The 14,111-nt window shown below is 40.8% G+C and overlaps 1 protein-coding gene across 1 annotated transcript in view; it reads left to right on the forward strand.

Annotated features, from left to right (window-relative positions):
• Positions 1-1,018: 1,018 nt before the first annotated feature.
• nfatc4 (nuclear factor of activated T cells 4) overlaps positions 1,019-14,111 on the forward strand; it is a 17,692-nt gene continuing 4,599 nt past the window's right edge. The window contains exons 1-8 of the mRNA XM_037681901.1: positions 1,019-1,211; positions 5,911-6,077; positions 8,303-8,812; positions 8,895-9,070; positions 9,638-9,800; positions 10,019-10,119; positions 11,413-11,514; positions 13,083-13,270. Of these exons, the coding sequence (XP_037537829.1) occupies positions 1,019-1,211; positions 5,911-6,077; positions 8,303-8,812; positions 8,895-9,070; positions 9,638-9,800; positions 10,019-10,119; positions 11,413-11,514; positions 13,083-13,270 (1,600 nt within the window). The remainder of the gene's footprint in view (positions 1,212-5,910; positions 6,078-8,302; positions 8,813-8,894; positions 9,071-9,637; positions 9,801-10,018; positions 10,120-11,412; positions 11,515-13,082; positions 13,271-14,111) is intronic.

Genomic DNA, 14,111 nt, shown 5'->3' on the forward strand with positions numbered 1-14,111 from the left:
GGGGAGTAAAAACAGAAGAAAAAGGGGGAGGACAGGGGAGAGTGACGGCCAAAAAAGGGGGAGTTTGTGGCGTTCATCGCCACAGGAAATGGGTCCTCTGATGTTCAGTAAGTGACAGCAGCCCTGGTGGCCTGCAGCCGGCTGCTCGCCATGTTTTCTGCTAATGGTCAGAATGGGAGCCGTGTTTTGGACCGGACTTTTATTGAAGGAAACGAGTTTAAGGACTTTCACGCCAGAGATTTAGACTAAGACCATCGTGTTGATCGTCATGAGATACATCAAGATGTTGCTCTCAGTGTATGCGTTGTGGATGACTCTCCGCTACTACCACGCCAAATTTTAGCTCAGAATCCGTTAAACTGACTGTTTTGTTCTGTTTGCAAAAGTTAAGCTGCGACTCTTGAATTGGGTTATCGCCTAAAGGATGTAAAAGCCAGAGATTATCTCCTTTATGTGTCTATAAAGTCCATCCGTGGTGCGTGAGATATTTTGCTAACAGACAGAAAGGACACATTAACAGTTGAACTGGATGTGGCTAAAGAAACCTCCATGAGGAGAGGGAGGAGGGACGCAGGGGAGGTTGGTGGGGGTGGGGGGGTCATGACTGACGGATCCAAACTCCTATTACGGACCAAGAAACCCACCAAAAGGCAATTAAGGGTAAAGGACGACAAAATATTTGAAAAACTTTTTTCCCTCCTCCTCCTCCTCTTCCTCCTCCTCCTCTCTGTCTGAACCAGACAGAAGGAGAAGGAGTCATGGGATACCGATGGAACTGGGATTAAAGGCGCATCTTTGGAGTTTTGGAAGGTTTAAGATTGAGTTTGGATCTTAAAAAAAGCATCAAGTCTGGAAAAGTTTTGCAGAACCAAAAACCTTCAAGATGGGGACCATCTTTGCGCAATGACGCGTGGATGAGCGAAAGCTAAAAAAAAAAGAGGGGAAAAGTTTGAGGAGTACTTCTGTCAAAGTTTGTGGGATTTTACTAGAGATTAAGATCTGTGGATCTTCATCCTCGATGGGGGCCGCGCCGGGCTCGGGCTGGGAGGATGGCGAGTTCGAGTTCAAACTGGTGTTTGAGGAGGATCCGCCTGAGCCGCGGATTCAGGGGCCGTCCCCGGTGCGCGCGGCCGAGCTGGAGAGCTCCGGAGCCGGGGAGGAGAGTGAGGGCGCCCTGCTGCATCTGGACTCCTCCAGCAGCAGCAATCACGGTTAGAGTCAAGTTTTTTTTTTTTATGAAATATAAACAAAAGAGTTGCATTTACAAGTAATGATGGCCTTCATGCGCGTGAGCCCAAGTGGTGGGTTTGCGTGCCATTTCCCCCTTGTTTTCTGTATGGTATGCATCTGCGTGCATATCTCGCTGTATCCCTGTTTGCGTGAGTGCGTGTGTGCGCCGCAGCCACAGACTCAATGTGTTTCTAATCAGCTGTGCGTGTGAGCAAAGTTAACAGCTGCCATCTGGGAAGGAACCTGAACGCACCACACACATACACACCTTATTCTTTCACTGCCTCCAATTTCCTATTTTTAACATCCAAACATCTCATATAAAGTCGAGCATTTAGTTCTACTCAAGACATTTATGTGAATTCAAGGAGAAACTTTAGGCAAATTTTATGTTTCCAAGCATCAAAGGAGAAGTTTTTTCAGTGTAACAGTTCTCAGATTTAGGTTTCCTGCTTTATTTATTCATATAACGCAAAATATCCTGGTTCAGCTTGCACTGGAGATGTAACATTTCCTTCCTGATACAAAATAACCTATTTTTAAGCAACATTAATGTCATAGCAGAGTCCTCTAATTCCTCATAACTCACGGTCAGCTTTAAAAATACACATCAGGACCAAAATAGGAACTTTTATAAGACATTAGTGTTCCAGTTCTCTTCACCAAGAAGTCCCTTTAACTCACTTTATCTTAAGAGATTTATTGTGGCTTTATTTATTTTAAGCTGTAAAGCATCATGCACGATAGATACAAGCTACGAAAGGGTTCAGTCTTAGCATATCATAAAAAATAATGAAACCTCACATCTGCTGGTTGTACAATGACATAATCCATTCTGAGCAGGGGAAGTGTTTTATGGGTCTGGATTGCTTTGGATTAAAGATATTCAATGCATTAAAATAAGAAAATATGGCGTCAGATGCATTTATGGTGGAGACCCAGATTGTATGGAAGAAGATTAGGGCCACAGTGGAAATGGATACATTTTTTTATTCTCACGTTATTTATTCAGAATTTCTAAATTAAAAACCGAAAGTTCTGATAAAAAGCCAGTTTTCTGAATTTTATTCTCAGATTTGAACAAAATATTTCTCCATGGCCTTAATCCTCTTCCGTATGTTGAGAAGTCAAGTCAAATTTATTTATAAAGCACATTTAAAACGGCAACTGTTACCAAAGTGCTTAACAATAAAATCACAGCATCAAGTAAAACAATACAAATATATAATTAAAAGCATAAAAAAACATAAAAACACAAACACAATGAGAAGCAACAAGATAATAAATCATATCATATGGTGTTAAACATCAGTGAATACAGGTGTGTTTTCATTAGAGGTTTAAAAGCAAGGGCTGAGGTGGCCTGTCTAATGATGATGGGCAGGTTGTTCCAAAGTCTAGGACCAATGACTGAAAAAGCCAGATCTCCTCTGAGCTTCAACGGGATTTTTGGTACAACCAAAAGCACCTGGTCTGATGATCTCAGTGCCCGAGAAGGTACATATGGTTGAAGTAGGTCAGAGAGGTATGAAGGTGCAAGGCCAGTAATGCACTTAAATGTCAACAGGATAATTTTAAAATAAATTCTGACATGCACAGGGAGCCAGTGATGGGAGGGCAAAACCAGTGAAACGTGCTCAAACCTGTGAGTTCCTGTTAATAGCTGAGCTGCAGTATTTTGGATGAGCTGGAGATGTGAAAGGGACACCTGACTGACACAGACATAGAGCATGTTACAGTAGTCCAGCCGGGACAAATGCATGGACTAATTTCTCAAGGTCTGGTCAGCACAGACTTGAGCTTAGCTATTTATCTGCTTAATTGGAAGAAGCTTTTTTAAGAACAGAGTTAATTTGTTTATTGACCTTAAAGTCTGAGTCTAAAACCATCCCGAGATTCGTAACAGACTGCTAAAGATAAGGCTGAAGAGAGTCAAGATTTAAGGGCTCAGTAACAGCAGTATAGAGCTAGGGCTAAACACTGACTTCAGTTTTCTGATCATTAAAAATTTGAAGCTATCCATGCCTTTGATGTCATCGAGACATTTTAACAGAGGGTGAATGGAACTGGAACTGTTGGGTTTTAAGGGCAGATAAATCTGGCAGTCATCAGCATAACAATGAAATGAAAAACCATGTTTTCTCAGGATAGATCCCAAGGGGACCAGATACAACAGAAGGGATCCAATAATGGAGCCTTGTGGAACCCCACAGGAAAAAGGCACAGAAGCAGATAAACTATTATCAACGTTAACATGAGAACTATTATGTAAACAACTATTTATTTTGAAACTCATTTTTGATTTATTTATTTTTGTTTTACTTTGACCACTTTTAATTAACTAATTAAAGAACTTTAACTAGAGGTTTCAAAGTTTCAACACTTGTGACTGCTTTAACTCGTTAAAAGGTTAAAATATCAGATTTTACACCCAAACTTTTGGCATCTCAAAACAACTCATTGCCGTAACTGTCACGTAAAATTAGCGTTCGCATTCCTATAGTTCTTGGATAAAGCATTATGAAAACGGTTAAGGCCTCACCTCCTTTCACATAAGCAAAGAGAATTGTGCACTCAGTCTGAACAAATATTTTAAAATGTTTCAAGAGCTGATTTTGTGACCTCCCATGGGGCAACAGCTTATTATTATTTTTAAAATCAGTTCTTTTACACTATGAATAGATGTTTTCTTGGGTTTGATAAGTGTTGGGTAAACTTTTAGGGCTCATAAACTCCACTTTGCTGCACACACACGTTGAAATGAGTTCCACAAGAAAAAAAAAAGCATCCACTGAAGAGTTGCCTCAGCACTGCAGCTTTAATCACTTGGAAATGTTTATTTTGCCAGGAAACATTTGAAGAGATTTTGTTGGCGTTTTTTTTTTGTGTGTGTCCATTTTGCCCAAAAGTTGCATGCGTAGCGTTCTTCCAGCGCAGAACAACATTACTCCTGTTGCGCTCGGTTTAAATGACGTGGCCTGAAGCGGTCAGGTCCTTGTGGTTGTTTGGCATAAAACAAAATACTTGTGGTGATTTCATGCTTAAGAAAACCTTTTTTTATTATTATTATTGTGAAGATTAGCAGCACAAGATGAAGTCATCAGTATAAAAAGATCCTGATCTTCATTTTACACCATAGACATTTTTATTTTGATACTTATATGATAAGCACGGCGCACATATTGCAACATTCGGCTATGATGATCAGTAATATTAAATATATTGTCTGTGATATCATCTTTTTTAAATGTTATTTAACCTTTATTTGTAGAGGCACTCTCATTGAGTCACTATAGATAGACCTGTTTTAGACAAAAAACATATAGAGTACAAATCTAAATCACATTGGACTTTTATACTTAAGATTTTGTCACTTCCTGGCATATTACGATAATTAAATTTTAAATATGTGTGTTTGATGCTGGAGAATTTGATTTCGTCAATGGTTCCTATAGGTTTTTGTGCTGCAGGTTTCATGCTTGCTTTGATTAAAATCCGACTGTAGTTGTTGACTTTTTTTAATTGATGCGGATGGATGTTTGTGACTTAACAACATTGCATTTGTTCAGTTATTTGTCCCATGAGGGAAAATCCCTGCAAATCTCGTTTTATTTTTATTTTTCAATGCTTTGCTTTTATTTCTACAGCTGGCCCTTTCTGAGTTCCATACAAAGTCTTCCAGGCTTAAACATCATTTTAAAAATTACTTATTATGCTTTCCTCAGTAAGTGCCATTAGCCACTTCTAAACCTATAATGTACATGTTTACACATTGACTTTGCATCACCTGTTAAATAGTTAGCTTTAAGAAGTGGTAATACTGATTTCTATCACTCATCTGACAAAATATGCTAGTTGCAATGAGGTAATTTAAGATTAAAAAAAGTCAACTTCTGCACCTGTTTCAATTTAAAAAAAGACAGAAGCTGAGAATATTTGTGAATGAAGGTATTTTAATGGTCCCAACTGGTCAGCTTCTTGTCTTTGCTCAGCTGTTCTCATAATCTGACAAAACTAACAGGTTTATTTAGCACATGAAGGCACCGAGGATAACGCCTAAAGAATGTTGCTCAATTTCCACAGTATGGAGGTTCTCCAATTTAGGTGATGAATAAGGCCAAAAACTGCTAATTATGTCCTCGTCCAAAACAGATATGGTTTCAGTAAAAACTGAACGTTTGATCTAATGAAGTACACCATAGACAAACAAGCTAATAGGTTCATCTCACGAAAGCAAGCTGAATTAACTTATCACGGTAAATTTAGCTTTGTTGTCTCGTTAAAGACATTCCACTCCTGATCTTGAGATAACAAAAAAAAAAATATGCTGAACAATGGACGCCGCAGCTGTTCCTGTCTGTATTTTTTCATGCTGTGCATTTTCCACATGGCAACAATTACATTGAATCAAGGAAAACTAACGTGCAATAAATAATGAAGGCATGCAAATGTTGAAAAATCTTGACCTAATTTGGCTAATTTGGTTTAACAACACGCTGATTGAGCTTTAATGTGACTGTCTCATAATACCTGGAAAGAAAAACAACAAAAATAAACAACTGTTTCCAAGAGCTGTCACTGAGGCTGAATAAAAAAATAAAAATCCACAACGTGTGATGTAACAAGCCAAACACAGAAATAGTTTCTGTGGAGCTTCTATTAATGATTTCATTCTTTTAGGCACTGACAACCATTTAGCCGTCTCTCATGCGGGACGCTCAATCAGCATCCCCAGCCCGCCGCCCTCGTCTAATCAGCGGGCAGGGATGCATTCCCCGCCACCTCGGCGAGCCGCCATCAGGGAGTTCAGTGGAACCTACGAGAGCCTGCCGGCACGCTCCGTTCAGGTAAGACGATGCCTTCACAAAAACCGAAACATCACAATCTAGCTTGGCCTCCACATTAACATCTACTGGCATTTTATCCTTTTATCGCCCACCTTTCACGGCAATCACATCCTGTCTGTTGGCAAAACATTTCCTGACAGGTTTGAACAAAACTATCAGAAAGCAATCATGGGCTTCTATAGCTGATTAACTTTTGGAGTCAACTGGATTCACGATGGTTGCTACAGCTAATGAAGCTTAGCGAACACAAAAATTGCTATAACTCTTGTCAGTTTTGCAGCTACTGAGCTAATATTTGGTGTGGTAGTGCTTGGGAGTCATTCCGAACACAGACCATGAGGGCTAAAGGATCACACAAAATCTTGGTTTAAAAGTTCAGTAAGTTTGCAATGCAGCAGTTGGTATGCATTTTTTTCAAGGAATGGCACTTTCTTTATTTATTTATTAAAATGTTTGTGTCGGCGAGCCAAAAATACACTTATTCTGTAAACTGTAAAATCCCCTTAGGTATAATTTTAGAGTTTTACTTGAATAAAACCAGCTTGACTTGATATAAATTCATCCCCAGTCTGTAAGGGTGAATATAATTTGTCAGTTCAGACCATTTGGTCACAATCTTTAAAAAAAATTAATTTTTCAACAATACTTCTTTTCATTGACACTTGTAATATCATTTTTCATGTACAGTAAAAAAAAATAAAAAAAAACAGTTACTTTGCAGTGACGTAACATAAACTTTATTTCCTTTTTATGTATTCAGCCACGGGCAGCACGGTGGCGCAACTGGTAGAGCTGCTGCCTCTCAGCAAACAGGTCCCTGGTTCAAACCCCGGTCCAGGGGCCTTTCTGGGTGGAGTTTGCATGTTCTCTCCGTGCATGTGTGGGTTTTCTCCGGGTACTCCGGTTTCCTCCCACAGACCAAAAACATGCATGTTAGGCTGATTGGTAACTCTAAATTGTCCCTAGGTGTGAGTGAGAGAGTGAATGGTTGTTTGTCTCGTTTGTCTCCATGTGGCCCTGTGATGGACTTGTGACCCGTCCAGGGTGTACCCCGCCCCTCGCACAGTGATTGCTGGACATGGGCACCAGCGACCCCCGTGACCCAAAATGGAATAAACGTGGATGGATGGATGGATGGTATTCAGCCACTTGTTTTTATTTGTATGAAAAAAGTGTAAAGCTTCGTTAGAAAAAAATCCAACCAAAAATAAAATTCATCGTGATTTTTCTTTAGTCCTTCACATCAACCACAAAGTGATCAAAGAGTCTTATAGTGCACAAGTTAAAGCCAGCGTTGTAAACAATTCAACAAAATGTACATTTACAGAAGGGGAATAAAATGCCAGCGTGCTATTAGGTATTAAAAGCCTGCCTGAATAAAATTATTTTAAGGTTGTATTTAAAAAGGCACAGGTGTTGGATCATAAAATCTGGGTGCAGAGATGAAGAGGCCCGTTCACCCCAGTGTTTGTATTTGGACCTTTGAACATGTAGCAAAAATGTATTAGTTGTCCCTAAAGTCCTCTCATGCTCACGGAAAGCTAATAAATCAGCTAAATAAGGTGATGCAAGAATGTTAAGAGCTATAATAAACAAATTAAAGTTAAAATCTTAAATGAACTGGAAGCCACTGGAAAGAGAATAAAAGGGAAACAGGTCATGCGCTCGGGTATGAAAGAGTTAGGCTGCAGCATTTTGGACCATTTGAAGACAGATAAACACTTATTGTATTAGATTTGTATAAAAAATAAACCTTGAAACAAGTTTAACATCTTTTTCTTATGAGTACATCAGCTGCGTGTAAGACATTTTTATAGGGATGCACAATATTATTGGCATGATATCGGGATCGGACGATATTAGTGATAAAGCTAAATATCGGACATCGGCCATTCCATAAAATAACTCACTTGTATAAAAGGTGCTGTGTTTTAAAATATATATTATATATTTAAATAGTGTTAAATCATTTTCAGCCCCCTTTTTGGCATCCTCATTTGGTGGCAGGCCAAATTGACAAAGACCATGCAGAATAATGTAGTGTTTTAATTCCACAGCAGAGAACACTATGTCTCTGTAAGTAGGTCTTGGAAAAAAATATCTGTATTGGTATTGGTTATCAACCAAATAAGTTTTAACATATCAGCCAAAAATCCAATATCGTGCGTCCCTACATTTCCATTGTCCAGTCAAACATCCCTCGTTTTCTTTTTTCTTTCTTACAGGTTTCCGAGTCTTGTGTGGTCGAGTGTCCCAGCATCCAGATTACCACCATCTCACCTGAAGAGGACCCCCTGACCATTCCTGAGTACTGGGACACAGGTCGTAGTGGCGGGTGGGACAGAGAACGTCTCTACCTCCCCCTGCTGGACCCCTTTACTTACCGCGAAAGATGCCCGGGGTCCCTCAGCCCGAGCCCCGCTTCCAGCCCCTCCTCCAGAGGATGGCTAAGCCCCGCCTCCAGCTGCGACTCCCTGCTGGTGGAGGAGGAGGAGCTCAACGAAGCCACTATCAATTTCGGACTCTCGCCGTCCTCGAGGCCAACTTCACCCGGCGGTAAAAAGCGTAGAAACTCTCCTCTGGCCTCTCCCTGCACCTCACGAAGAGGCAGCTATTCTGAGGAACCGCACACGTGTAACCTGGAGGGTGGAGACTCCGCCTCTCAGTCACAAGCACAGCCCAGCAGCTGCGACCTCAGCATCCCCCAGAAAACCAGGAAGACATCACTGGAGCAGGTACGAACGGTTGTGATGGCCCCAGAGGTTACTGTCTTACCCGACAAGAGACAAAGTATTAAATTGACATTATGCGTTTCAGTTGTCTCCGAGGGAAGTGGATCAGGAGCAGACACCAGGCCACACCTCTCCGTGCCCACTTCCTGACACCCAGCAGACCCGAAGAGAGCCCCCACCCCTCAGCATGGACTACCTTCCCGTGCCCCCCGCTCTGGCCTGGGGCAGAACGAGAGCTAGCGCCCACAGTCCTCTGTTCAGGCAAGAACTTATTTTTAAAGAGGGAAAACAGTTTGAAGCTTCATGTTCACAAACCAAGAGACAAAACTACAGCTTACCAGTAAAATCCCAATGTTTGAAGATAAAACTATCTTTAATGTAAAAATAGGCACGTAAATAAAACAAAGGTTGTTTGTAAAGCAGATATGATACTTGTATATATATAGAGAGAGATAGATGGATGGATAGCTGGATGGATGGATGGATGGATGGATGGATGGATGGATTGACGGAGGGGATTAAACCATATAATATGTGCCTGTTAACTCTAAATTGTCCCTAGGTGTGAGTGAGAGAGTGAATGGTTGTTTGTCTCGTTTGTCTCTATGTGTCCCTGTGATGGACTTGCGACCCGTCCAGGGTGTCCCCCGCCCCTCGCACAGTGGTTGCTGGACATGGGCACTGGCAACCCCCATGACCCAAAAATGGAACAAGCGGGTAAAGATAATGGATGGATGGATGGATGGATATGTGCCTGTTATTAGTCGTCACCAATCACTGTTGTCTGTATTTGCTGTAGATAAAACAGTCCAGTGTGTCTCCCCTCAGGTCCAACGCTCTGCCTCCACTCGACTGGCCGCTGCCGTCCCAGTTCGACCAGTACGAGCTTCGTATCGAGGTTCAGCCCCGCCCGCATCACCGAGCCCACTACGAGACGGAGGGCAGCAGAGGTGCTGTGAAAGCTGCGCTGACAGGACATCCTGTTGTCAAGGTCAGGCCCCGACCTGCGGGCTGACAAAACGTTTGCGTTTAAATCAACGCTCCTTTAAAATCTTTAGAGTTTTAATTCTCTCATTGCATTTGACGCAGAAATAATCGTTTTATGGAGGCTGCCTCCGTGTGCTGGCCGAGCAAAGTCACATGTTGTGTCTCAGTGTTGTTGGCCTCCTCACAGTTTGACTTCACCTCTCACACTGTGTCTCTGTGCAGCTGTGTGGACACACGGAGAGGAAGCCGCTCTCGCTGCAGGTTTTTGTTGGAACAGCCGACGACCGCTCCATCAGGCCACATCCGTTCTATCAGATCCACAGGTACAGACCTCCAGACTGCTTTTGTCCAGGAGGAAAACGGCTCGCCAGGCACGCTTGTAAACCTCGTTAATCGTTGTGAGACACATGCAGTCATGAGACGCATCATCTGACTGCTGTGGCTTTATGTTGAGTGTAACAAAGCAGCTCTTCTGACTGCTGCTTCATGACATTTAGATTTGGCTCAGATACAATTATTACTCTGATTCCTAAACAAATTGATGACAATTTTGAACACAAATAATACAACAAATTGAACAAAACAGTGAAATAATAAAGATAACAGTCACTACTATAGGAGTCTTGCTGCCTCCACTTGCCTGCCTGTTAAAAGCTAAAAATTGTTCCTTACTTCCTGTTTTATCGTCTCATTTATCCTTAGATTTATACACAAATACACACATACAGTATGTTAACTGTAAATAGTGTATAAAACACTGTATTAAAACTCCTGTTCCTCCTTGAGTCATATAAAGATCATATATTTAAATGAAATGTAACCTGTTTGGTCATTTTAATAATATTACTCAAATTCTGCTGGACTTTTTTTTGTCTGTGCTACTTTTGCAAAAGTCTTCAGTGATATTTCATTTAAATGGGTCCGAATTTTTTTATAATTTTCTTAAAGCGGTCTTGATCAACATTTGTTTTTTAAGGCTTTATGAATATATTTGACTGGAAGAAAAACAAAGGTTTGTCTGGAAAACTCAAAGCATGAAGCAGTGTTACAACAGGCAGCTTTGTACAAATAACTATTTTAAATGTGATCCATTGCACTCTGTTCTCTGTCACAGACATAATTACTGTAGATATTATTTTATGAAAAACACCAAATATAACACAATTTGACAAATATATAATAACATTTTATCTCCAAAAAGACGATACACAAACAACTGTTAGCTGAACCTGTCTCCCAGCTCCTGTCTGGTCTTTTATAAAAAATATTTTTCATCGTTTTAAAGACGTGATGTTCAAATACTGTTCATGTAATAGTTGTTTTATTAAGCCTGAATCGTCATCTTTCATCCATTTGTCCATTTTTCTCATAAACAAAAGAACATTACTGAAACAGATGGAAAAATTAAAGAACTGTTGATCAAGACGACTTCAAAGACTTTAAGGACGTCTGACTGCCTTTATTCTCTGAGATGAAAGAGTTTAAATGAAGTGAAACAGCTGATTGATCAGTTGGTGAACGGGAGCACTGGGCTGAGCTCGGGTCATGTGAGCTGCCTGAATGATTGGTTGTTTTGTTTTTTAAGCTGCTAACGTCTGATGTTTCTCCTCCTGCAGGGTGACTGGGAAGATGGTCGGCACGGCCAGTCACGAGAGCGTCCAGGCGGGAACCAAAGTCCTGGACATCCCCCTGAACCCGGAGAACAACATGACTGCACTGTGAGTAGGAAGGAGAAGCGTAAATGTCCAAGTGCATTTACTGCAGGTGAACATTAAGGCCTTTTAATTAAGTTTTTATTTTATTTGATCATAAATACAGTTTCTTATTCTTTGCGTTTTACCTTTTTTTAAGTGTTAAAAACTGGATCCAGGTAGTTCTTTGAGCTTGTGCAAAAACATTTAAATTTATTTAATAAAACAAATACAGTAGTCCCTTGTTTATCGCAGGGGATCTGTACCATGAAGACCCGCGATAAGTAGGAATAGTAGTACACGTAGTAAGTAGTAGTTTATTTATATATATATATATATATATATATATATATACATAGGCAATTAACCCTTCCCACGCTCTTGCAATATTCTAAACAATGTTTCTAAAGCTCTAAAAGAGCACAGAATGTCATGAACTCAGCTCTCTGCCTCTGCTGCTGTTTGCCACCTGCAAGCACTCTTGGCCACGCCCACTTCTCCACTCTGCACGGAGAACAGCTGATCAGCTGCAGGATGAAGCTTTTTCTGCAGCTCTGGGCTGCGCAAAGTTGCAGCAAGTGCTAGATACTTTAAAATAATTACTTTAAAATAAAAAAAAATCCTTGCAGACCGCGCGGCTCATCCACCAATCAGCCAATTGTGTGTCATGTGCAATCTTATTTTGAAAAACCGCGATCGAGCGAATCCACGATAAATGAACCATGAAGTAGCGAGGGACTGCTCTATCCCATTTTGCAGCACGGTGGCGCAGTTGCTAGAACTACTGCCTCTCAGCGAGCAGGTTACTCTGGTTCAAATCCTGGTCTGTGGGCCTTTCTGTGTGGAGTTTACATGTTCTCTCCGTGCATGCGTGGCTTTTCTCCGGGTACTCCAATTTCCTTCCACAGACCAAAAACATGCATGTTAGGCTGATTGGTAACTGAATTGTCTCTAAGTGTGAGTGAGAGGGTGAATGGTTGTTTGTCTCTATGTGATGGACTGGAGACCTGTCCAGGGTGTACAGTGGGCACTGGTGACCCCCGCAACCCAAAAAAGGAGGAAGCATGTAAAAGATAATGGATGGATGGATGAATCTACAGCCTTTTTCTTTGCTTAAAGTCATGAACATTTAGACCCCCCCCCCAAAAAAAAATTAAAATTAAAAATCCGTTCTTGTTTGAGTTATCAAGAATCAGAATCATTTCTGCCTTTACAATCAGACAGTGCCTCAATAAAAACTTTTTATTTTTTGTATTATTATTATTATTTTGTTATGAAGCAATCTGCTCATTTAAGGATCTGCACTTTCAGAGCGATAAATATGAAGAAAGCAAGACTTTGACTTGACTGATTTTATTTTTATATAAGTTTTGAAGCTTTTCTCCTCAAATGTGAGATTTGCAGCCCCGTCAGATTTTATGTACCGGGACTAAAACAACGGTGAAGTATCACAAACAAGCTGCTGAACTCTTTCCACCCAGATTCATATCTGCACAGTGGAGCAAAAATAAATGAATAAATAAAACTCAGCTTTCTTCAAAAATGCACGGAGCAAAAAATAAAATCGTCAATGGAATAAACCTTGTGTTTTTCAGCATCGATTGTGCCGGGATTCTGAAGCTGAGAAACTCGGACATCGAGCTGAGGAAAGGCGAAACGGACGTCGGGAGAAAAAACACGCGTGTTCGCCTCGTGTTTCGTACTCACCTCCCTCTGGCGCCCCCCATGGCGGCCCCTGGACGGGTCTTGGCCCTGCAGGTGGCCTCACTGCCCATCGAATGCTGTAAGGGGTTGTTTGAGTCGCACTTTGATAAAACAGTTGCCTGAAAAACTTTCATTTTAGAAACTCTGGTTTGAGATTGAAGTCCAAGTATTTCTTAGTTTCTTTAACGCACGTCGCCCGCAGTCTTCTTGCCAGAGTTTTAGGTTGGAATGATCTTCTGTTGAGAAATGACAGAGTTGTAGCAGTTTTGGTTGAAAAACTGGCTGAGTTGTAGCCATTTTTATGTTTCCGAAGGTCAGTTGTCTGTGGCAGCCATCTTGAATTTGATCAACTCTAAAAGTTAATCGATTGTAAAATGATTACGCTCTGAGATCTTCATTTAAATCTGCCCTGTGTTTAATGAGCTGTTTTGCTAACAGACAGACACTATTCACTCCAATAGTTAATGGTGAGGGTTTAAAAACAAATCTGATGATTAGTGCTTGGAGTTTGTCTTATGAGTGACTCTCACCCACTTCCACAACAAATTTTAGTTTATCTTTAACACTGGCTTTGTTAAAAACATTTTTGTGTTTGCTAAAGTCGCTTAGCTGTGGCGGCCGTCTTGAATGGTGTTGACTCCAAACTGAATCAGTTGTAGATGCACATGGAGCAATTACACTTCAAGAGCTTAACAGAAATACCTTCAGTGGTTAATGAGATGTTTTGCTAACATGCAGACTGAAACAATATCGAGCGTTATTGTAACAGACCATAGAGCTCAGTGTGTGATGATACTGAGTGTTATTGTAACAGTCTGTAGAGCTCAGTGTGTGATGATACTGAGTGTTATTGTAACAGACTGTAGAGCTCATTGTGTGATGATACTGAGTGTTATTGTAACAGTCTGTAGAGCTCAGTG

Source organism: Nematolebias whitei, chromosome 9 (genome assembly GCF_014905685.2).
Source record: "Nematolebias whitei isolate Nwh7 chromosome 9, NemWhi1, whole genome shotgun sequence".
Taxonomy (NCBI): Eukaryota; Metazoa; Chordata; class Actinopteri; order Cyprinodontiformes; family Rivulidae; genus Nematolebias; species Nematolebias whitei.